Raw genomic sequence first — 25,753 nt, 5'->3', positions numbered from 1 at the left:
ATCAGCACTTATCACTGACGAAGCATAAATAGCTACACCTGGTAAGTGTAGCTACATGTGGTCTTCACACTTTGGGTGGTCTTGCAGTCAAGGAACTTGTTAAGTTCTTACCTGCAAAAATCAGATGGGAAGACATAAAGGACTTCGTCTCTGGTTATTAACGGATGAAAAGAATCTCCGTCCGTTCCATTAATCATATTGCATCTGTCTGTTGTCCACCAGTCAAGTGACCTGTAATTGATAAGCACAAGCAAGAGTCAAGACAATCAAATTTGATTTTAGATTTTTTCAAATGCTCAGGACTTTTCAAGACTTAACTGGGAGCTGGCTAACCACAGAATTTTATTCATATGCAGACACAGAGTGATATTGGTTAGGGTTGAATCAAGACGGGGAAAAGGAGACCCCTGGTCCCTGAATTTTGATGGAAATGATAGCCAAAAATTCCTCTTTCCTTCCTCCAAAAAAGAGTAGCCTACATAGAGGTTTAGAAGTATCCATGTCCGAAAGCAGTGACCCAACTGAGCACGAACAACAGCCCTGTCCAGAGCCAGCCCACTGAGAGATGAGCTCTGGCCAGATGTGCCCAGCTCTTCAATATTCATGACAGGGCATTAACTCTGTCTCCTCGCAGAACAGTTCTCTGTTCCAGAATTAATGGAGGACTCTCCTGGGCCACAAGGAAGCTTAAGATTGAATCAACTTCATACTCGCTAAAACCACAGTTGAGATAGTAGGTTTTTTAATTTTTTTTAATAATGGCACAAAATGCAAAAGAAAGGAAAGGAGAGGCAATAAATAGTGATTCCCCCAACTTCTGCTCACGGTGGCCCTCTAAGTTCATGAATCGAGGGCCTCTTCCAAATACAAACAGAACAGGGGCTGACAAAACCCAAAAGAGAAATTCAGAAGGTCTACACTATACTCAAACACGAACATCTCCCTAGACAGTAAAAAGATGATAAATGCAAAGTGGGGAGTCGGGCTAAAGCTGCTGGCCCACAGGGCTGCAGATCTGGAAGCAAGGAGAAGAACTGGAAGTTTAGCTCCTGAGGTTAATAAAGATTCAAGGAGGTCCACCAAGGGCTTGAAATCAGGGTCTTCGGGGCAGGGATTCCCTGCTCATTAAGAGAGGCCAGGGGCCGGCCCCGTGGCCGAGCGGTTAAGTTTGCGCACTCTGCTTCGGCGGCCCAGGGCTTTGCCAGTTCGAATCCTGGGTGCCGACATGGCATCGCTCATCAAGCCATTCTGAGGCGGCATCCCACATGCCACAACTAGAAGGACTCACAACTAAAATACACAACTCTGTATTGGGGGGCTTTGGGGAGAAAAAGGAAAAAATAAAATCTTTAAAAAAAAAAAAAGAGAGGCCAAAGAAAGCAGCTTCCACCTGCCATGTGGAGTTAAACAGGTACAAAGCCGAGTACTGGGGGGCAGGGAGCCCCAGACAGGCCTCATGACCAGAACCTGAGTCCAGCTATGCTGACTGTGGCTGGGTCTGTGATGGCCCTGCAGAGCTGTGGGTAAGAGGCCCACCCGTGTGCACTGGGTGTACTGGGGGCTCCAGGGTGGGCTACGTGGAGGCAACTGCAAAACTACTACATAGGGAGAGGGAAGAGGATAGACAGACAGACACACATTGATACGGACTGACTTCCCAACGAAAATAATTCTGCAAATCAACATTTATTTTTAAAAAAAATAAAAGTTATGCTAAGAGACAGGCAACAAAATCAACAAGGAGAAGATGAATTCACTTTAGAAGAAATTCAAATACTTGAACAATTTGGCTAATACTTTAAATAAATATATTGTTTAGTATCCTCAAACAGACAAACGAAAGAATAACATCCTTAGAAAATGAATGGTAAATTATTAAAAAGGCAAAAATGAAACAAGAATAGAGAGATCCAAAAAAGGAAAAATAGAATCTTAGAAATAAAGACAGTTTCTGAAAAAAAAACCTCTATATAAAACTCTAGACAGTACATAACTAGAGAGACATGGTTAATTGGAAGATAGTTCTAAGTAATTTGCTCAAAAAAATGAAAAATTAAAAGATTAAGATACAGAGAATAGATTGGGAGGCTCCAATAAAGGTTTAATAGATTTTGGGGGGGAGGGTGAGACTAGAGTAAATAACAGAGAAGCAGTAAGTTCAGAGAGAACTGCTGAAAGTTTTCCAAACTTTAAGAAAGATATGAGGCCTTGGATTGAAAGCATGCCCCAAGGGCCAAACAGGATAAATAAAAATAAATTCAAATCTGATATGTTGTAGTAAAACTGTAAAAGGCCAAGGAAAAGAATAGATATTAAAAGCCAATGGAGGGGGACAGCCTGGTGGCGCAGCGGTTAAGTTCCCATGCTCTGCTTCGATGGCCCGGGCTTCGCGGGTTCGGATCCCAGGTGCAGACACGGCACTGCTTGTCAAGCCATGCTGTGGTAGGCGTCCCACATATAAAGTAGAGGAAGGTGGGCATGGATGTTAGCTCAGGACCAGTCTTCCTCAGCAAAAAGAGGAGGATTGGCAGCAGACGTTAGCTCAGGGCTAATCTTCCTCAAAAAAGAAAAGTGTCCAGACATCACCAAATGTCCCTTGGGGGTGCAAAACTGCCTCTGGTTGAGAACCAATGTACAAATGGGAAAAAAAATTAATAAAATATGTTGGTACATTTAATTATTTACTATAAAAATAATGAAATTTTTACTCATATTTGGCTTCCTAAGACAGTAAAACAAGTTGTAGAGAAGAATAACATGGAAGATGTGTGTGCGTTAAGAAATGAATAAACTTACCGTCCTGTTTGGAAAGAAAAGACAGACAACAAATAGCTTTAGACTTTGTTAGGAAAATATTGTTAAACATGAATCATAAAAATCTAAGGATAGAATAGACATAAACAAAAAAAAGTCCAAATATATTAAATAATATATCATTATACCGTAAATATGCCAGTAATTATAACATGTATATAAAAGGATTAAACTCTCCTATTAAAAGACTGGAAAGAAAATAGATTGGGTTTAAAACAAAATCCAGCTATATCCTGTTTACAAGTAAATTTCCCTCCCCGCCCAGCATCCCAGTCATCCAGCTGCCCCTCCACAGGCAACACTGTTGCCAGTTCCTTGGGAGTGGGGTTGCACACGTCTGCGCATGCAAGCACGTTTAGTACAGAGACATGTGTACTTTTTAAAATTTAAATAAGCCTCTTATTTAAAAATAGTTTGAGATTTACAGAAAAGTTGCAAAGATAGCACAGAGTTCTCCTATATTTCACACCAGTTTTTTGCCTGTATTCCTGGGAAGCTTAGAAGTAAATTTAATATTCAAGAATAGAACTCTGACCTCAGTCCCTGAAGAAGTAGCTTCCTTTTCTCTCAAAGGTTTCTAATTTCTCTGACTTAAAAAATTATCTTATTTTATATATAGCTTTATTGCAAGCTGCCTCAGCTCCTTTTTGGAAGTAGTTTTTTTATAAGTTATAAATATAATAAATTTTTGAAATGCTATAATACTGAGCTCAAACGTATTTCATCTTCAAAGAAAAATACACAAACAAGCCACAATCACTAAATCAAATTGAAAAAAGAACTTCTTCCCTTCCCCCAAAAGATGTGTACACAGAGGTTTGAAAAGTATTTATGCTGCAGCTACACGGCATTCAATGACTAAGCAGAAGAGTGACACTTTCACTGGCTGGTAATTCACACCGAGCCATGATAAATCTACAAATCATTAATATTTCATTTGTAAAGTACATAATGCCAACACTGATTTATAAAATAATTATCAAGTTATTTTACATATTTATAGATTTCTCATCCAAAAACTTTTCAGTGCTAGAATTTTTTTGAAATAATGCATAAGTGGATGCTCACTTTAAATGAAAATTGAAAAACTAATTACGCTGATAAATCATCAGACTTACGTTTTTCCATTCCATTCCACAATCTTGGAAAAGTTAAGGTAATTGTCTTCTCCAGTTAGAAAGACATAGTCTCCATCATTAGTACCATTTTTCTGAAAATAAGCAAATAGGATCATTTAAAGTAACTGTGATGGTTAATTTTACGTGTCAACTTGGCTAGGCTATGGTGCCCAGCTGTTTGGTCAAACACTAGTCCAGATGTTGCTGTATTCTGGAGATGTGGTTAACATTTACAGTCAGTTGACTTTAAGTACAAGAGATTACCATCGATAATGTGGGTGAGCTCAGCCAATCAGCTGAAGGCTTTACAAACAAAATGTGAGGTTCCTGGAGAAAAAGGAAGTCTCGAGACTGCAACATAGAAATCTGCCTGAGTTTCCAGCCTGCCAGCCTGTCCTATGGATTCCAGACTTGCCACTTGCCAGGCCCCACAACTGCATAAGCCAATTCCCTAAGATAAATCTCTTGATAGGTAGATAGATATGGACATAGACATGATCTCCCATTGATTCTGTCTCTCTGGAGAATCCTGACACAGTAACTAGCAAATTTAATCTTCATGAGACTGTTCTAGTTGGGCCTAATTGCTATGTGAGGCTGAAACAGAACTAAGGAATAGAGTGATTGTTTTGCTAAATATCACACTAACTGTATTATTACTTTATGGTTTTAAAAAGTATGAGTCTAATTAAATAATGGACAAAGGATTTAAAGAGATATTTCTCCAAAGAAAAAACATTCAATGGCCAATAAGTACATAAAAAGATGCTCAACATCATTAGTTATTCGGGAAATGCAAATCAAAAACCACGAGGTACTACTTCACGCCCACTAGGATGGGAATAAATAAAAAAGGAAATAAGTGTTGGTGAGGACGTAGAGAACTTTGAGCCTTCATACACTGCTGGTGGCAATGTAAAATGTTGCAGCTACTGTGGGAGACAGCAGTTTGGCAACTCTTCAAAAAGTTAAACATAAAATTATCAAATGACCCCAAAATTCCACTCCTATGTGTATATATCCAAAAGAATTCCACTTCAAGTTCTACATCCAATGTTCACACAAAAACTTGTACACAAATGTTCACAGCATAGCAACATTATTCAAAATAGCCAAAAAGTAAAAACAACCCAAATCAACTGACGAACAGATAAACCAAGTGTGGTATCCATACAACGGAACATTACTTGGCCATAAAAAGGAATGAAGTGCTGATACATGCTACAACATGGACGAACCTTGTAAACATTATGCTAAATAAAAGAAGCCAGACACAAAGGTCATATGTTGTATGATTCCATTTATATGAATATCCATAATATATGACCGTCCAACTTGTATATGCAGGTCCCACTGCCAGAGATGGTTCCACCTCAGAGGGGTGCCTCTTAGCCCCTATTTGTGTCATGGGCATGTGTGTTGAGTTATTTTATTTTATTTTTTGCCTAACAAAGCCAAACTCCATTCCCAAATGCCCTTCCTCTCTGGCTCTGAGGAAGCTCCCACACAGAGAGTGTCCGGCTCCTCTCCTCTCAGGACCAGGCCAGTCTGGCCTCTGTTGCCCAGGACCAGTGGTCCCAGCACCCCACAGGGGCAGGAGAGAGGCTGGGCAGGGAAGGGTTTGCTTATGTTTTGTTTCAAACAAAAAACAACCTTACTTTTCTTTACAAAACCAAAAAAGATTCCAACCTTTGAACTATAAAAAAAATAAATTCTATGGGTTCATAGGCAAATTCGTAGAGACAGAAAGTAGATCAGTGGGTGCTGGGGCCATCCCACTGGTGGGAGAGGGGAACGGAAGTGACTGCTAACGGGTCTGTGGGTTTTTTGGGGGATGATGAAAATGTTCTAGAATTAGACAGTGGTGGTGGTTGCACAACCTTGTGAATATACTAAAACCCACTAAATTGTAGACTTTAGGATGATGAATTTTGTGGGAAATGAATTATATCTCAATAATAGAAAATAAGAAAACCTAAGTCTGGGGCTAGGACCCAGTTATGCATGAATAGCCGCACTAGAAGAGAGCAGTGTGAATACAGCCCCATTTTCAGTTAAGGATTCTTCAGCTGTGTATTCTCTCCAAGTTACACTTCTTAAGGGCACATACAGCCACTCCATACGTTCTTAGAAATTCTTTATCTGGGGATGGAATTTTGATTTCTGGGAAATCGCATGAGTACTAGCTCCTCCATAATAATAAAGTAATAGGAGCTAACAATTATTTAGTATTTATAATATGCCTGGCACTGATGTGAAATTTTTGCATGAATTATCTCATGAAATCCTCACAACCATCACATAAGATAGTGTGGTAGACAGAATAACGGCCCCCCCCAAAGACGTCCACGTCCTAACCCCCAGAACCTGTGAATATGTTTCATTACAAGACAAAAGGGACTCTGCAAATGTGATTACATTAAGGATCTTGAGATGGGAAGACTGTCCTGAATTATCTGAGTGGGCCCAACATAATCCAAGGGTCCTCACAAAGAGGGAGGGAGGAGGGCCAGAGGCAGAGCCGCAGATGTGAAGACAGAGCAGAGGTCAGAGGGAGAGACTGAGAGTGAAGCTGCCTCACTGTTTGCCCTGAAGATGGTGGAAGGGGCCGCGCCAAAAACCAAAGGCTGCCTCTAGAAGGCGGAAAAGTCAAGGAAACGCATTCTCCCCTAGAGCCTCCGGAAGGAACGCAGCCCTGGCGAATCTTGATTTCAGGACTACTGACATCTACAACATCTAGAAGATAATAAATTTGTGTTGTTTTAAGTCACTAAATTTGTGGATATTTGTTACAGCAGCAATGGAAAACAAACACGGCGCAGACTATTTTATTTTACCCTCACTGTACAGCTAACTTCCCAAATCACTCCACCCATAAATAGTGGAGCTAGGACTGAAGCCCAGGCCGTGACCCCACCGTCCACAGGCTGATGCTCGTGGCCATAGGCTGAGCACCCATTCATTCGTCAACAAGCACTTACTGAGAGCCCAGCATGTGTCAAGCGTTATTCCAGATGCTAGAGAGGTACCAGTGAACAAAACAGACGAAACTGCCTCCCTCGTGGTGCAGACATTCTAATACTATGATTACACTGTCTTCATTCTCTTAAATGTTTATTGTCCAATGCTTATTATGTGGCAGGCACCTTATAGATATAATAAGAATAATAAAACAACCAAAGACAGTTCTATTTCCACTGCTCTAAGCTATTTTGGAGCTTTGTCACAGATGTATTTTTCAGTATTAACACAGATGCATTTTTGGGTAATAAGTTGATGCCTCGTACTTGTGTTTTCTTTTTAAAGTAGGTTTTTCTTGTTATTATAAAAGTAATAAATTCTCATTAGAAAGTACAGAATAATGTATAAAAAAAATCAGTTGTTCATCATCCTCCCAACCAATGGGAACTACTCTTAGTATTCTGGTCTGTTTCTTTTCAGTCTTTTTCCTACACAAAATTTGTTTATAGAACTAAGATATATTACATATATGTTAAATGTATATACTATATATTATCATAGTTATATATATTACACATATTATATATGTACATTACGTATATACATATATTATATACACAATTTTTACTCATATATACAATTGTGTATATATACAATATATGTATATATCTGAATATACATATATTCATATATACTTTTTTACTTAAGTGTGTAAAATATTTCCCATGTTATCTAAATTTCTTTATAGATAGAATTTAATAGCTTCATAATATTATATGGAAATAATTTATTTAACCATTCTCTTATTATTCAATACTTAGATCTGAAGTTTTCTGCTACTATAAATAATGTTATATGAATATATTTATGCCTAAAAACCTTTTTGGTACTTTTTTCTAAACAAACCAATAAAAGTAAAATTATTACATAAAAGAACATGAACATTTTTAAGCCTTTCGATACACAACCAAGTTACTCAAGGTCACCCAGCTGGAAAGTGGTGGAAATAGCAGAATAAATCAGTTTACATTCCTCAAGTCACTTTTGTTAAACTTTGCTAAACTTATGTTAAACAAAAAAATGGTTTATCCTTTTTTGCCTTTCTGTATTCACTGAGCCTAAACTCTTTTTCTCATGTCATTTAGCTGTTCGCCTTAAAAAACTTTCATACCCTTTGTGAATTCTCTTTTCATGTCTTTTGCCCACTTGGGTTCTTCTTTTTGTCACTTACCATTATTTCACCAACTATGTCAATATATCAACATGGTCCACCTACTTAATGGTCATGTTGTACCCACATATGAAATCTTACGTGACTTTAAGACATGAGAAAGGACTCCTCTCTAAAAGCAGCAATGTGAACATTACAACAATTTAGGAGCAAATTCAAATACCCCATATAAAAAACGCTGAACCAGCAATTCTAAAAATGCATATATATTGTTGGTTGAAGTTCTCCACTTCAGTCAGATGTGCGCTAAATGTTTCAGAGTATCTCAAAAAGGGTTCTGTCCAGCTGTTATCTGCCTGTCAGGCACTGAATGTGAATGCTTCCCCATCTCTGACTAGAACTTTTATTATTTGAAGACAAGCAGGAATAAACAGGTTTTGTGTTATGGCCGTAAGTATATGGGTTGAATTCAAGGAATATATTATTGCAGGAGGCTGAGAAATGTTCTTTCCTACGGATACCTGAGAACAAGCCTACACCCTCCATAGCACTAGCATAATACAAGCATAATCCATCCTCCCAGGGGGACTGGCTGGACTGGCTGATCTCTCAAAGATACTTCCCAACAAGTATAATTTAATACATCCAAGAACCCACACTCAGTAGGAAGCACTTGAATTCTCTTATGCCAGGGAGAAGAGAGGTGCCCTAAAATCAATGAGTATAGATACGGTGATAGGCCTTGCCATTTGCAAATAAGAGCTTCTGATATTTAGTCAGGTCCCTTTTTCTCAGGAGTTCTGTGCCCATACTCTCTACAGTCACCTCATCCTATTCATTCTCACGCCCTGCCGTCTCCATTAATTGTTTGGTTTGTCCATCACTGAAGTCTTTGCAGGAACAGTGTTCAACAGCGGTAACTAAGGTTTTCTTTCTGCATCACACTGTGTAGAGGAGCAGATGGACAGGCGTACAGGCCCAGCGCATCAGAGGGGCAGGCCGGCAGAATGCGACTAGGATTAAGAGACTTGAGGCCGGGCTCCGGGGGTGCAGACAGTGGGTGTGCAGCGAAGCCAGTGAAGGTGTGCACAGCCTAGCAAAGTCTCGGAATGAATGATGGCTCAAGCGTGAACTTCTGTGCTCCTGGCTAAAGAGCTGGTATTCGGCCAGAACAGATGAAAAACAACAAAAAACACTGCCTTTTTTTAAACCAACAACACTACAGACAGTTTATCTGGCTCCAAAATGGAAACATACTAGTCTTTCACATTAATTCAGGATCATTTTCTGAGCCAGTCATGGAGGGGAAAAGGAATCATGGTTCTTAAACCGTGTATCGCAATTCATAGTTTGCACAGCACTTTCATGGACTTCTCACTGAGCCTTTCAAAACGGCCTTTGAAGTGTGGGTACTTTTAGTCTCTAGTCACAAGTGATGAAACTGAGGTTCAGAAAAGTCCCACGGTTATAACATGAAAAAGAACGCAAATCTTGGTCCTCCAAGACTAAGTCCCATCCTCTCGTCCCAGAGGTGGGAAATCCTCTCAAGGTACTAAGCTAACTGAGCAATGGTCCAGGGCTTTTCACCCTGAGGCCTTGTGGAGATCCAGGGGTGCTTGCAAAAAAGAAGCAAAGGTTACGGACAGAGAAAGAGAAAACAGTAATAAAACAACATCCTTGCCATGGGAAAGCAGAAATGCAAAGTTCCTAATCAGTCTATAAATGTGGGTTAACTTTTTAAAAAATATAAGGATATTAGTTATAAATCCAATGAAGTCAATGATGTAAAAACAAAAAAGCAAATTATACCATGAAAATTATCTGAAAAATACTGAGGTATGGGGAACAGGATCTACTTGGTGGATGGACAGAAGCCACTGGGACCAAAAAGGGCTTCACGAAACCTTTGTATCTCTCTGTAGGAGTTCTCCTGAAATTATTTCTAGAAGGGAGGTTTAATCTCAGCTTAACAAGAAATCAGCACTTCCTCTGGTCCTGTGGAAGCTGGGTGCCTATGAGATGGGACCTTCTAGGGATCATCTATTGGGTCTGCTCACCCAGAGTAAAGGATTTAGGGTTACCAGGACCCTACTTCTGGGATCTTGCATAGATAATGTTAAAAACTTGTGTACTATTTTTTTTTTCTTTGAGGAAGATTAGCCTTGAGTTAACATCTGCTGCCAATCCTCCTCTTTTTCCTGAGAAAGACTGGCCCTGAGCTAACATCCATGCCCATCTTCCTCTACTTTATACATGGGACACCTGCCACAGCATGGCTTGCCAAGCAGTGCCACGTCCTCACCCAGGATCCGAACCGGTGAACCCCGGGCTGCCAAGAAGCGGAACATGCGCATTTAACCGCTGTGCCATGGGGCCGGCTCAACTTGTGTACTATTTTGTTTGAACAATTTCTAAGTTTTGTATATCCCTGAATGCACAGGGGCAGTGTTAGCCCCTTTTGCCATAGAGGAACTGAAATGCTAAGGGATTACATGAGGGTGAGACTGAGTAGTTAGAGCCAGACAGCAACTACAGACTTAAAGATGAGAAAACTCATCGCAATCCCAGCTCCCACCCTCATCTAACACTTTCTTCTTGAGTTTAAGTTTGTCATTTACCAACCTCCCAACTATCCATTTTACTCAAGTTTTTTGGGGGGTGTGGGGGTCAATGTGGATTTTTTAATTGATTTTCATTTTAATTCATTTGAAATCATTCCACAGCAATAACATATGCTTTGAATAATAATTACTTGAATGCTGATATTTTGGGTTTCGAACCAAAGTAAATAAAATCTGCAAAGAATGACACAAAATTCTATTACAAGCATAAGGAACCACAGATGAAGGACGTACAGTTCCAGTTTATCCAGCATCTTTCACAAATGACACGTCTGAAAATCCAACAAGTAGCTCCTACCTCTATCACGTCCCTGTTTAGTTTCTTTTTTGTCTGTCAGGCTGATCCATGGGGTTAGGCCTCAAGTCATCAAAATGAGACCTAGGACTGAACACTGAAATTTACGACACTTTGTAAAATTACACCTGACTAATGGCACAGCCAAATTTTTCATTCAAAGTCAGTGCTGGTAACACACTGAAATTGTAGAAGTTCTCCTTTTTTCTCTACTAAAACCCTTTCTTATTTTTCAAGTATGCTACAGAATTCCAGGCAATTTTGGTCTTCCGGAAGAAACCCAAGGTGAAGAGGAATCTGGCTTGCCCCTCATCAGCCAAATAAGGACGATCTGAAAAGAAAAATCAACTTACCCCATAGAACAGGCCAAAATAGGGAGAGATGTCAGGTTTGAAAATGTTGATGAGGGACAAGATCTCATCTTTGTAGCCCCAGAGCAGTTCATCAACGGTGTGCGTCACAAAGAGCTTCTGCTGGTAGGCCTTCAACAGAGCCTCGATGAGCTCCCGGAGGATGTGGAGCTGGGCCAATTGCATGGCGGTCTGAGGAGCACAGGGAAATTCAGATAGCAGCGTCCCCACCCCAATCTCCTCCACTGCCCCTTCAGCAAAGGGGACTGGAAACTTAAAAGTAAATGTTGAAATGCAATAGCTGAAAAATCAGCCAGCAAGCTCTTTTCTGGCTGCGTGTGCAAGCTATTGTCCTTTCTCAGTATGACACTGTCCTTTCTCAACATGACATTTGTCAGCGTGAGCTTAGCATCCCCACTTGCAGCTCTGACTTACCCCACGCTGCAGACGGAAAGGGAAAAACTCTTCCAAATACACTGCCATCTTTGGCCACAAGGTGGCGCTACCTTCCTCCTGATTGGGGCCAGAGGCTGGCCCTCATAAACGCTACAGAGCTAGGTAGCAGGGCAGGGCTACATCTGGGATCTAACACTTTCTAGGTCCTGGGTCCATCACCAGTGTCCAGCTGTATATGTAGTGGTCCCCTAGGAGTTAGAGTGGGAGCCTCAGAGGGGGTTGGTGTCAGTGAACAAGAAAGCTTCCTGGGTCTCAAGTGTGATATTATTTCATCAAATTGCCATTCTAAACACAGCCCAGTGAAATCACTCTAGGTTGTAATCAACAGTCCAGCCTCCGCTATTCGGAAAGGGGGAAAACAGTCAATATATATTTTGTGAATTTAAAAATCCAAGACAGAAATACAAAATAAGAATTGGTCTTTAGATTCTCTTGTTGGAGTTTCTGAACCAAAACAAGGGGCAAATAAATATTGTTTAAATTATTAACTACCCTTCCAAAATCCTAGGGACATGTTTACTTGCACAAGTGGTGATCCTGAACACACAGCAAGAAATTGTTAAAAAAAAAAAAAAAAAGCTAAAACATGCATTTTGTCACCATTTGAAAAGACCTTGTTTGAAAGACCTCGAAATACGTCTAAGATGAATTTTAAACGGAAGGGGAAAATGTATTTGTCTATTTATATATGTATATTTTTAACACAATTTCATAACTCCTATATGTAAAACCATAATGGCCTTAACTTAGCTTTTTCCTTTCTTCTAAAATCCACAATCATGATACTGAAAATGCCTACTTACCAATGCAGGAATATTTAATGTTCTAATTAAGTCTGTTTTAGCATCTCCAACAGATTGGTTCCGTTCAAAAACATAGGCCTTGTTGCTAACAGCAGATATTGTCCCATTATCTCCAAATTCAATATCTGCTTTGTTTCTGAGTTCCCTAAAAGAAAGAAAGGATTTTGTTTGAAAATAGGCACCAGTTTAATAAACAATACTTTTCTTTTCTTTCAGAAGCAGTTATTTTCAATGTAACAGTTCCCATATAACCATATATAAAGACTGCAAATACAGACCCTTCAAATACCGGAGATTCAAGCTGCAACGTGGGAAGGAAATGAGGACCAGGACAGAGTCCTCTCAAAAAAATGATTGTTTTCATTCTTTCTTCCTCAACTTGGGAAATGCTACCGTTATGAGTCACTTTGACCAGGGAATCAAAGTCAGTGAACTCTCTTCTGGGTTAGGGTTTGGTCCTCAAATATTTTCAGTGCATTGATTCAGTGTGAATGCAATTTGTTTACCAGTGTCTTTTTATTTCTAACTGAATTCAGATGAAAATTCACTTAACAAAATGAATGCGCCATCCCCAAACTGTGGAATACATATTCTTTTCAAGCTCACATGGAACATTCTCCAGGACTGATCACATGTTAGGCCCCAAAACAAGACTCAGTAATCTTAAGAAGACTGAAATCCTACTGAGCAACCTTTCTAACCACAATGGTATGAAACTAGAAAAAAGTTACAAGAAGAAAACTGGGGGGTAAAAAAGCAGTTCTAAGAGGGAAGTTCATAGCGATACAGGCCTACTTCAAGAAACAAGAAAAATCTCAAATAAACAATCCAACTTTACATCTAAAGGAATGAGGAAAAGAACAAATAAAGCCCAAAGTTAGTAGAAGGAAGGAAATAATAAAGACCAGAGTGGAAATAAATGAAATAGGGACTAAAACAACAATAGAAAAGATCAATGAAACTAAAAGCTGGTTCTTTGGAAAGATAAATAAAATCGACAAAACTTTAGCCAGAATCATGAAAAAAGAAGAGAGAGAGCCCAAGTAAACAAAATCAGAAATGAAGAAGAATTTACAACTGACACCACAGAAATACAAAGGATCATAAGTGATTACCATGAACAATTATATGCCAACAAATTGGACAACCTATAAGAAATGGAGAAATTCCTAGAAACACAACCTTCAAATGCTGAATCATGAAGAAAATAGGAAATCTGAATAGAAGAATTACAAGTAATGAAAATGAATGAAATTCAAAAACTCCTAAAAAACAAAGATTCAGGACCAGATGGCTTCACAGGTGAATTCTACGAAACAATTAAATAAGTGTTAATACCTATTCTTCTCAATTTTTTCTAAAAAGTTGAAGAGGAAGGGACATTTCCAAACTCAATTTATGAGGCCAGCATTACCCTGATACCAAAACCAGACAAAGACACCACAAAAACAGAAAATTATAGGTTAATATCCCTGATGAACATAGATGCAAAAATCCTCAACAAAATATTAGCAAAACAAATTCAACAATACATTAAAAGGATGATACACCATGATCAAGTGGGATTTATTCCAGGGATGCAAGGAAAGTTCAACATCCACCAATCAATCAATGTGGTAGACCACATTAACAAAATGAAGGATAAAAATCCTATGATCATCTCAACAGATGCAGAAAAAGCATTTGACAAAATTCAACATCCACTTATGATAAAAAAAAAAAAAAACTCTCAACAATGTGGGTATAGAAGGAACATACCTCAACATAATAAAGGCCATATATGACAAATCCACAACTAACATCAAACTCAAGAGTCAAAAACTGAAAGCTTTTCCTCTAAGATCAGGAATGAGACAAGGATGCCCACTCTCATCACTTTGATTGAACAAAGTATTGGAAGTCCTAGCCACAGAAATTAGGCAAGAAAAAGAAAGAAAAGGCATCCAAATTGGAAAGGAAGAAGTAAAACTGTCTCTATTTGCAAATGACATGATACTATATATAGAAAACCCTAAAGACTCCACCAAATAACTAATAAAACTAATAAATGAATCCAGTAAAGTTGTAGGATACAAAATTAACATACAGAAATTAGTTGTGTTTCTATACACTAATAACAAGTTGTGAGAAAGAGAATTTAAGAAAACAATCCCATTTACGATTGCATCAAAAAAAAAATAAAATACCTAGGAATAAATTTAACCCAGAAGGTGAAAGACCTATACACTGAAAACTATAAGACATTGATGAAAGAAATTGAAGATGATAGAAAGACATGGGAACACATATTGTGCTCACGGATTGGAAGAATTAATATTGTTAAAATAGCCATGTTACCCCAAACAATGCACAGGTTCAATGCAATCCCTATCAAAATACCAATGGCATTTTTCACAAAACTAGAATATAGAATCCTAAAATTTGTATGGAACCCTAAAAGACCCCAGATAGCCAAAGAAATCTTGAGAAAGAAGAACAAAGAAAGAGGTATCACACTCCCTGATTTCAAACTATAATACAAAGATATAGTAATCAAAACAGCATGGTATTAGCAAAAAAGAGACACATAAATCAATGGAACAGAATACAGAGCCCAGAAATAAACCTATGCATATATGGTCAATTAATCAATGACAAAGAAGGCAAGAATATACAATGGGAAGAAGACAGTCTCTTTAAAAAATGGTGCTGGGAACATGGATTGGAAGAATAAACACAGTTAAAATGTCCATGCTACCTAAAGCAATCTACAGATTCAATGCAATCCCAATCAGAATCCCAATGACATTCTTCACAGAAATAGAACAAAGAATCTTAAAATTCATCTGGGTCAATAAAAGACCCCAAATAGCCAAAGCAATCCTGAAAAACAAGAACAAAGCTGGTGGTACCGCAATCCCTGAGTTCAAAATATACCACAAAGCTACAGTAATCAAAACAGCATGGTACTAGTACAAGAACAGACACACAGATCAATGGAACAGAACTGACAACCCAGAAATAAAACCACACATCTATGGACGGCTAATCTTCAACAAAGGAGCCAAGAACATACACTGGAGAAAGGAAAGTCTCTTCAGCAAATGGTGTTGGGAAAACCAGGCAGCCACATGTAAAAGAATGAAAGTAGACCATTATCTTACACCATGCATAAAAATAGACTCAAAATGGACCAAAGACTTGAAGGTAAGGCCTGAAACCATAAAACTTCTGGAAGAGAATATAGGCAGTACACACTTTGAGATCAGACTTAAAAGGATCTTTTTGAATACCATATCTACTCAGACAAGGGAAACAAAAGAAAAAATAAACAAGGGGGACTTCATCAGACTAAAGAGCTTCTGGAAGGCAAAGGAAACCAAGATCAAAATGAAAGAACAACACACCAACTTGGAGAAAATATTTGCAAATCATATATCCCATAAGGGGTTAATCTCCGTAATATATAAAGAGCTCACATGAACTACAAAAAAACAAACAACTCAGTCAAAAAGTGGGCAGAAGATATGAACAGACACTTTTCCAAAGAAGATATACGGATGGCCAATAGGCACATGAAAAGATGCTCAACATCACTAATCATCAGGGAAATGCAAACTTTCTCCTTCTGGGGGGGGGGAGCAAAATGGTGGGGTGAGCTGACCGGGGACTCCCTCCCCTCCAAACTACAACAAAGGATTAGAAAAACTGAATTTCAGATAATAAATCTAATGCCAACACGTCAGAGACCTACAGTACCAAGAAGACGGAGGACGGAGACCTTGCAGCAGGCCGTGGAGGAGCTGGAACGGGTAGGAGAGAACTTCACTCCCTCCCCTAGAGACGGGGGATCGCTGTCAGGGGGGAGGCAAGGAGCAGGGGAGGGGCCGTGCGACCCGGGGATCGTCAAGTACTCCTGCCGCCGGTACAGTGGAAACCCGCTGACGGGGTAAAGCTTCTGTGCGCAGGGACCCCATAAACCCAGGGCCCCGGGAGACCAGAGAACAGAACTGATCTGAATCCAGATCAGCATGCAAGAAAAACAGCCCCTCCCCCCCGCCACCCGGGCAAAGTGCACTGGTTGCCGCCATCTTGCCGGAAGGCGGAGAGCTCAGAACACACGGCTCTCGACCCCCATCTAGTGGCGACAGGCTGTAACTGCAACCGAATTCTACCACCATGCGAAAAAACCGCTCCTCTACCATCCAGCAATTTATAAAAGCCCCCAAAAAGAAGGAAAACCATAGAAACACAGAATTAAGTCCTGAGGACTTGGAATTAGGTAAACTAAGTGAAAATGAGTTCAGAGCAGCTATAATCAAAAAACTCAGTGAGGTAGAGAGAAAGATAGAGAAACAAGCCAACGAGTTCTGGAGTTACTTCACAAAAGATTGAAATTATAAAGAAGAATCAAACAGAATTACTAGAGATGAAAAACACAATGGACCAGATAAAACAGAATACAGATTCCCTGAATGCCCATGTAGACACCATAGAGGAGCAAATTAACATAATCGAAGATAGACAGGCTGAATGGCTCCAGACAGAGGAAGAAAGAGAACTAAGAATTAAAAAAAAATGAGGAAAATCTCTGAGAGATAGTGGATTCAATGAGGAGAAAGAACTTAAGGATCATAGGAATTCCCGAGAATGTGGAAAAGGAAAATGGAGCAGAAAGTGTGCTTAATGAAATTATAGAAGGGAACTTCCCAAATCTAGGGATTGACAGAGCAATGTTTGTAGAGGAAGCTTTCAGATCTCCTAGATTTATCAATGTAAAAAGACCTACTGCAAGGCACATAGTAGTACAAATGGCAAAAATGAAAGACAAAGAAAGAATACTCAGGGCAGCAAGACAGAAGAAAATAACGTACAAAGGAACTCCTATCAGACTTTCAGTGGATTTCTCTACAGAAACCTTACAAGCTAGGAGAGAATGGAGTGACATATTCAAAGCTTTAAAAGATAAAAATCTTCAGCCAATAATACTCTATCCAGCAAGAATATCCTTCAGATATGAGGGAGAAATTAAATCTTTTCCAGACAAACAGAAGTTAAGGGAATTTGTAACTAGAAGTCCTCCACTACAAGAAATCCTCAAGAAGGCTCTCATACCTGAAAAAAGAAAAAAGGGAGAAAGGGGTCACAAACCACAGAGTAGGGAGACAGATGGATAGAACCAGAACAGGATAGCAAATATTCAGCTATAGCATTAGGGTAAAGGTAAGGAAACTACCAAAGCAAAGACGATCTTATCACTCTAACTACACACTAATAACACAAGTTGGAATAAGAAATGAAAATAATAATTTAGGAGGGGAAGAGCAAAGGGGCTAAATTAGTCTAGGCCAAGTAAGTAAGAGACCACCAGACAATAGACTATATTATACACGAGATTCTAAATACAAACTTCAGGGTAGCCACTAAACTAAAAAACAGAACAGAGCCACAAAACATAAATAAGGAAAAAATCTAAGAAACCCAGCATAAGAAATTGCAGTATCAAATGGGTAGGATAAAGCACACAGGAAGAGAAAAGCAGGAAAGCCAGATAATGAGCAACAGATTGACAGCTTTAAGTCCACATGCATCAATAATCACTCTCAATGTGAACGGATTGAACTTTCCAATAAAAAGACACAGAGTGGCAAAATGGATTAAAGAACAAGATCCAACAATTTGTTGCCTCCAGGAAACACACCTCAGCCCCAAGGACAAACACAGACTCAGAGTGAAGGGCTGGAGGACAATACTGCAAGCTAATAGCAAGCAAAAAAAGGCAGGTGTTGCAATTCTTATATCAGACAAAGTGGATTTCAAAATAAGACAGGTAAAGAGAGACACAGAGCGACAATATATAATGATCAAAGGGACACTTCATCAAGAAGAAATAACGCTTATAAATATCTATGCACCCAGCACAGGAGCACCAAGATTCACAAAGCAACTATTAACAGACCTAAAGGAAGATGTTAAAAACAACACAATAATAGTAGCGGAACCTCAACACCCCACTCACATCAATGGACAGATCATCCAGACAGAAAATCAACAAGGAAATAGTGCAGCTAAATGAAAAACTAAAACAATTGGACTTAATAGACATATATAGATCACTTCACCCTAAAACAGCAGAATACACATTCTTCTCAAGTGCACATGGAACATTCTCTAGGATAGACCATATGTTGGGAAACAAGGCAAGCCTCTACAAATTTAAAAAAAATGAAATAATAACAAGCATCTTCTCTGATCATAATGCTATAAGGCTAGAAATTAATTACAAGAAAAAAGCTGAGAAAGGCACAAAGATGTGGAGACTAAACAACACACTACTGAACAAGCAATGGATCACTGAAGAAATTAAAGAAGAAATCAAAAAATACCTGGAAACAAATGAAAATGATAGCATGCCATACCAACTCATATGGGATACAGGAAAAGCTGTATTAAGAGGAAAACTCATCGCAATACAGGCACATCTTAACAAACAAGAAAAATCCCAAATAAGCAATCTTAAACTACACCTAACTAAACTAGAGAAAAAAGAACAAATGAAGCCCAAAGTCAGCAGAAGGAGAGAAATAATAAAAATCAGAGCAGAAATAAATACTATTGAAACAAAAAAGGCAGTAGAAAGGATCAATGAAACAAAGAGATGGTTCTTTGAGAAGATAAATAAAATTGACAAAGCCCTAGCCAGACTCAAATAAACAAAATCAGAAATGAAAGAGGAGAAATAACAACAGACTCTGCAGAAATACAACGGATTATAAGAGAATACTACGAAGAACTCTATGCCAACAGAACCTAGACGAAATGGATAAATTCTTGGACTCCTATATCAGGGAAATGCAAGTCAAAACTACACTTAAGATATCATCTTACACCCGATAGAAAAGCTACAATCACCAAGACAAAAAACAACAAATGTTGGAGAGGATGTAGAGAAAAGGGAACCCTCATCCTCTGTTGGTGGGAATGCAAACTAGTGCAGCCACTATGGAGAACTGTATGGAGGTTCCTCAAAAAACTAAAAATAGAACTACCATATGATCCAGCAATTCCACTTCTGGGTATTTATCCAAAGAACACGAAAACACTAATTTGAAGAGACGTATATGCACCCCTATGTTCACTGCAGCATTATTACAATAGCCAAGAAATGGAAGCAACCTAAGATCCGTCAATAGATGAATGGATAAAGAAGCTGTGGTATATATATACAATGGGATATTAGCCATAAAAAAGAATGAAATCCAAGGGTTGGCCTGGTGGTGTAATGGTTCAGTTTGTGTGCTCCACTCCACTTCAGCGGCCCAGGGTTTGCAGGTTCAGATCCCAGGTGCAGACCTACACACTGCTCATCAAGCCATGCTGTGGCAGCGTCCCATATACAAAATAGAGGAAAACTGGCACAGATTGGCTCAGCAACAATCTTCCTCAAGCAAAAAGAGGAAGATTGGCAACAAATGTTAGTTCTGGGTCAATCTTCCTCACCAAAAAAAAAAAGGAATGAAATCTTCCAACAATATGGATGGACCCAGAGGATATTAAGCTAAGAAAAGCAAAGTCAGTCAGATAGAGAAAGACAAATACCATATGATTTCACTTACACATGGAATCTAAAAAAAAAATAAACAAAGAAATGAACAAAACAAAACAAAAACAGATTCACAGATACAGGAAAGAAACTGGTGGTTACCAGAATGGGGAGGAGTTAGGAGGAGGGAAAAAACAGATGAAAGGGATTAAGACGTACAAACTTCCAGGTATAAAATAAGTAAGTCAGAGGGATGTAACATATGGCATAGGGAATACAGTCACTAATATTGTAATAACTTCGTGTGGTGGCAGACGGTAACTAGACTTACTGTGGTGATCATTTCGTCATGTTTATAAATATCAATCACTATGATATACACCTGAAACTAAAAGGATAGCGTGACATACTTCAATTAAACAAAGAAGGCCCAAGGCTTAGTAAATAAGAGGAGTTCACTCCCGTTTCTGATACATAGTTCAGTTCAGTTCAGGTTAGTGTCCCCAAATAAGGTATTCGGACAGCTCGAAAGTGCCTGGTGCCAGGGCTGGGACTAGGGTGAGGAGACTGAAGCACTTGAGTTGGGTAAAAAATGTAAGAGGTGCCAAAATACTAAGTAATCAAGATACATAATATTTTGATGCAATTTATAAAATCAAAATGAATGCCCCAACAACAGAAAATCAAACAACCCGATCAAAAGATGGGCAGGAGACATGAACAGACATTTCTCCAAAGAAGATATACGGATGGCCAATAGGCACATGAAAAGATGTTCATCATCGCTGATCATCAGGGAAATGCAAATCAAAACTACATTTAAGATATCACCTTACACCCATTAGAATGACAAAAATAACTAAAACTAATGGTAACAAATGTTGGAAAGGTTGTGGAGAAAAAGGAACCCTCGTACACTGCTGGTGGGACTGCAAACTGGTGCAGCCACTATGGAAAACAGTATGGAGATTCCTCAAAAAATTAAAAATAGAACTACCATACGACCCAGCCATCCCACTACTGGGTATCTATCCAAGAGCTTGAAGTCAGCAATTCCAAAAGTCCCATGAACCCCAATGTTCATTTCAGCATTATTTACAATAGCCAAGACATGGAAGCAACCTAAGTGACCATCAACAGATGATTGGATAAAGAAGATGTGGTATATATATATATACAATGCAATACTACTCAGCCATAAAAAAAGAACAAAATCGTCCCATTTGCAACAACATGGATGGACCTTGAGGGATGGCCGCTTGAGGGATAAAAACAGTTAAGTGAAATAAGCCAGTTAGAGAAGGACAATCTCTGTATGACTCCACTCATATGAAGAATTTAAAAATGTGGACAAAGAGAACAGATTAGTGACACCAGGGGGAAGGTGGGGTGGGGGGTGGGCACAAAGGGTGAAGGGGTGCACCTACAACACGACTGACAAACAATAATGTACAACTGAAATTTCACAAGATTGTAACCTATCATTAACTCAATAAAAATTTTTTTAAAAAATCAAAATTAATGCAAAAATATTCAGGACAAACAAAATATCAAAATTTTTAATAAAAATAGGATCTGATATTTTGTTCATCAAAGCCTCGTGCCAGTCCTGACCCTGCCTGGTCCACGGTGGATGTTCACTAAATCCCAGGGCCTACTCCTTTTCTCTCTCTGCTTATCTTTCCTTCTTCCTGTCGCATCTAGGGCGGTGCTGTCTCACCTGGCAGCCACTAGTCACACGCGTCTCCTGAGCGTCAAACTGTGGCTAATTGGAACTGAGATGTGTTTACAACCTGCTTAGGCATGTCATTTAGATTGTGAAGGAATGATCGTGAAGCCTCAGATGATGACAAGCCAGCTAAAGAAATTTGTAAACCTCTTAAATGCTTTCTAGATTTTAAAATAAAAACGGACAAGCAAATAAGAAAAGCATACAAATAGATGCATAAAAACAGATGGTGGTGTTCTTCTCTAGCACTAAGCACCACGCCGTGCACAATAACATAAATACCAGACACTTGAATTGCTCCTCAAAGATTTTAACTGCACTATTCCATTTGCTTTCACTTGGTCCTTACAACAAGCCTGTGGCACACAGAGAGCGAATCTTTTCACCGCACTTTGACACAGGGGGACACAGGGCAGGAGAAGAGTCAGAACTTGAGCCAAGTCTTCTCATTCTTGCGCACATTTCCTTGTATATTTCCTCTGTATCAGATGGTCTCTCCCAATAGGCGCTTAATAAATGTCTGTAGGATGAAACCAAGTGCCGCTAACAAATGCCAAATCTAAATAATTATAAGAGAGAAAAAAAATTGCTAGCCCTTCCAGTTCACGAGGAACGCGTACAAAATCCGATCGAAGCTGCTGCGGTAAGACACCTGTGCAGTTTGCAGTCAGGGGGCGTTAGCGGTGACTTTTGTTTGTTAGACACCCATCCTCCTTTCCTCTGATAAGAGCCCTGATTTCCTCTCCTCTCCTGCACTGGGCAGCGGTTTGGGACCCGAACTCCATCAGCTCCTTTCCCTCGGCCTCGGAATCCTGCGCTCAGAGCCTCAACATCTCAAACAGGCCAGACGGCTCCCTGCTGGGGCGCCCCTGGCCCGGGGATCCGCGCGCCCCTGCCACTCGGGTCTTTCCAACAGCCCAGGACCCGGCCCCTTTCTTCCGAGCCACTCTGTGGAATCTGTAACCCACGTAATAGCCTTCAAATACATCCTCTTTTCCCTTAAATTAGCCAGAGGTAGTTTCTCTTGCTTGCAACCCCAAACTCCTCATATAGAAATCATAACCCAGTCTTTTTACAGATGAGAAAACAGAGATTCAGAGACAGAAACTAGCCCAAGACTAGCCAGGAGGTGTCAGAACCAGGTTTAGAATCCTGGTCACCTGACTTCACGTCCAGGGTTTTCCTTGACTCTACACACAATTTGATGCAAAGCGATTTGTTAGAAGCTGGAGAAGAGGAAATTTCAGGGGCAAATTCCTGCCACAGCCAAGGCTGGTGGCTGCAGAGCCACTTTCCTCCTCGCTCCCTCCCAGCAGTGAAGGTGACCTGACCAGGACAGACTCCTCTAGGTGTAGCCGTTTATAATGCGGGGTCTGGGAGCCCACATTGGCCTTGCTGATGGCTAAGGAACTAGAGGTAGAAAAAGTGGCCCCAGGGTAAACACCAGTTTGCACTCAAAGCCAGGGAGCCAGGGAGCCAAGAGCTGGGACTCAGCGTAGGTCCAGAATCCCAGGCATCAACTCTGCCGAGTTGTCGGACTAATGACGAAAATCGATGACCTTGCTAAGGCCTCTTTTTGTTTTTTCCCTGAGACCTGGGTCATGAACCTAGAGACCTGAATAATTCCAAGCCTAGAGCCTGCTGCGTTTTATGTTTGTTTACGTTTACTGACTCTGGAGATGACTTTTACAATGTTTTCTTTATTGCTTACCCTGTAAGAAGCTGATGTTGGAAAGGGAAGTTGGGCATGGGGGCTCCAATCGCTGTAAGCCCTGTGACTTGGTTTCTCAGTAAACTTCAAAAGGTCAAAGCCAAGCTCGCAAACCACAAACACATCTTGCTCCCTTGGCAGACACCAGGGACCGTGTTAGGTCACTCGCGCCGACCACATGACTTCCCTCAGCCACCGCCACCCTCAGGCATGAGTGACATGTGGCCTTTGTCAAGCGGTCTGACTGAAGGTTAAGACAGTGCCATGGGGCTGTCAGAAGTGGCCTCCCACCCTGCACACGACAAGAAAACCGAGAGGAGAGATGGTGAGGGGCCTCCCTCTAAAAACAACATATGATAGTCAGAGGAAATCCAAAATGTTTCCCCTTCCTAGAACTCCTGTCACTCTGACAACCCCCTGGGCGGCCACTGTGCACAGATAGGGGTTTCAGTAACAATACCAACGAGTCTGGCTACCCACGTCTCCCCCACAGGTGATCCACAACACTCAGCCAGAAGCAGGGCGGTCTCGCGGTGACCAGCAGACAGAGCAGAAAGTGATCAGTTACCACTTTACAGTATCTGAGAAGACCAAAGAAGCTTCTAGAAATTTAAATAAATAAAACCAATCTTAGGCTTAGCCAATTACTTAAGGAACCGTACTTCTCAATGCCCGGTATGGTCCCTGGTACTCAGTAGGTGCTGATAAAGCCTACTGATGTTGAAGGCCCTGAAACATCACAGGCTCAGACTCCAGCTGACTATTTGTTAACCACAATGATGGTCCCAGTCACTAGGAAAAGGCTGAGTTATGCTCCATGAACTATTTAATCAGGCAGGAAAATACAGGATGGATTTTAGAGAGATTTCATTTAAAATCTTTTTTTTTTAAAAAAAAAAAAGCTCTTTTTAAACAAAAAAAAATTTTTTAAACTCCTGAATCTTTCATTAAAATCTTCCCATCACAGAAGGCAAACAATGGCCTGAGAGAAGGAAGCCAAAAGGAAGAATTTTAATTAGTTGGAAAATTAACCTCTGTGAAATACCTAATTCCTAGGAGATGCTGGATAAGTTAGATCCCCACAGTACCATCAAGGTATCTTTATCGTCCGGTCATTGCGGCTCTGCGTTCATCCAGTGCTCTTTGCTGAGAATTACTGAAGAAGTGACCGAGCCCTGTGGGTGGAATGTGAGTTGAGATCTGACCGCCAGGCTTTGCATGCAATTCTGCCTTCATCAGTTACTAGCTCCAGGACTAAGGAGAAGTTACTTGTTGCTTCCAGGCCTCAGCTTCCTCATCTGTAGAATGGAGATAATAACATACCTCCTTCATAGGCTGTTGTGAGAGTTAAATCCACATGAGCTTGTAATCCAGTGAGAACACTACCTGGCACACACTCAGTGCTTAGGAAGCACTGGTTCCTAATACCATGTACGAGGGGACTTGTGTCAAGTTCTCCAGATGGACAGATAAGACCTGGTCCTGTCCTCAGAGAATCTGTGGTGCAGCTTGAGAGACTGACAATTAAATGGCCACCTCACACGAGGAAAGTGCTCGCACGCTGACCTCCAGGTGCTAGCCCGACACCCAGAGAATGGAGGGATGGTGCCTGGAAGGGGAGTCCTGAGGGCGGCATCGTGCAGGAGCACTCTTGGGTTCTTCTGGAAGGAGTAAGCTTCTCTGCAGTGGGAGGGTGGAGGGGCTTCCAGACAGAGGCAGAGGGAGAATGAGGGCAGACAGCACAGCGTGAAAGCACAGCATGGGTTTCTGAAGCGGAGGGATGAGAAAACTGGTGGTGGAGGAGGATGACACAGTGCAGAGGAGGTTTAGAAAGAGGGGTTCAAGGCAAGGCCTGGCTGAACAGACACGTCAACGGAGAAGTGAAGTCACGGAGCGGGTGAGACGACCAGGAAGAAAGGGCAGAGAGAGGGAAGCGGCCGAAGGCAGGGCGCTGAGCAACACCTGCCCTTAACTTTCTATCAGCACTGCCTCTCAGCCAAGGGAAAGACTGAGAGCCAGGAGCCTCAAGCAGGATGCTGAGGAAAAGCAGTGTGTGGAGATGATGTGGCCCATGTTTGTCAGGGGTCCACAAGCAACAACTTCACTCCTGAAGATGGAAATGGTCCCCTGTCCTCAAAGCGTTGCTCTGACTCAACTGGCTCATGCAGGCAAGTCACCCAGGACCACCACATGCATTTAAAA

General features: G+C 40.4%; 1 protein-coding gene across 1 annotated transcript in view; it reads right to left on the bottom strand.

Moving 5' to 3' along the window:
* The window catches only part of SCARB2 (scavenger receptor class B member 2), a 69,631-nt gene that overhangs the window by 17,420 nt on the left and 26,458 nt on the right, over positions 1-25,753 (bottom strand). Inside the window, exons 3-6 of the mRNA XM_046656279.1 lie at positions 12,590-12,734; positions 11,334-11,522; positions 3,933-4,024; positions 112-231 (exon numbers count right to left, since the gene is read on the bottom strand). Of these exons, the coding sequence (XP_046512235.1) occupies positions 112-231; positions 3,933-4,024; positions 11,334-11,522; positions 12,590-12,734 (546 nt within the window). The remainder of the gene's footprint in view (positions 1-111; positions 232-3,932; positions 4,025-11,333; positions 11,523-12,589; positions 12,735-25,753) is intronic.

The sequence above is a fragment of the Equus quagga genome, chromosome 3 (assembly GCF_021613505.1).
Source record: "Equus quagga isolate Etosha38 chromosome 3, UCLA_HA_Equagga_1.0, whole genome shotgun sequence".
Classification (NCBI taxonomy): Eukaryota; Metazoa; Chordata; class Mammalia; order Perissodactyla; family Equidae; genus Equus; species Equus quagga.
The sequence above is the reverse complement of the archived record's forward strand: the minus strand, read 5'-3'. Positions and strand labels throughout refer to the sequence as shown.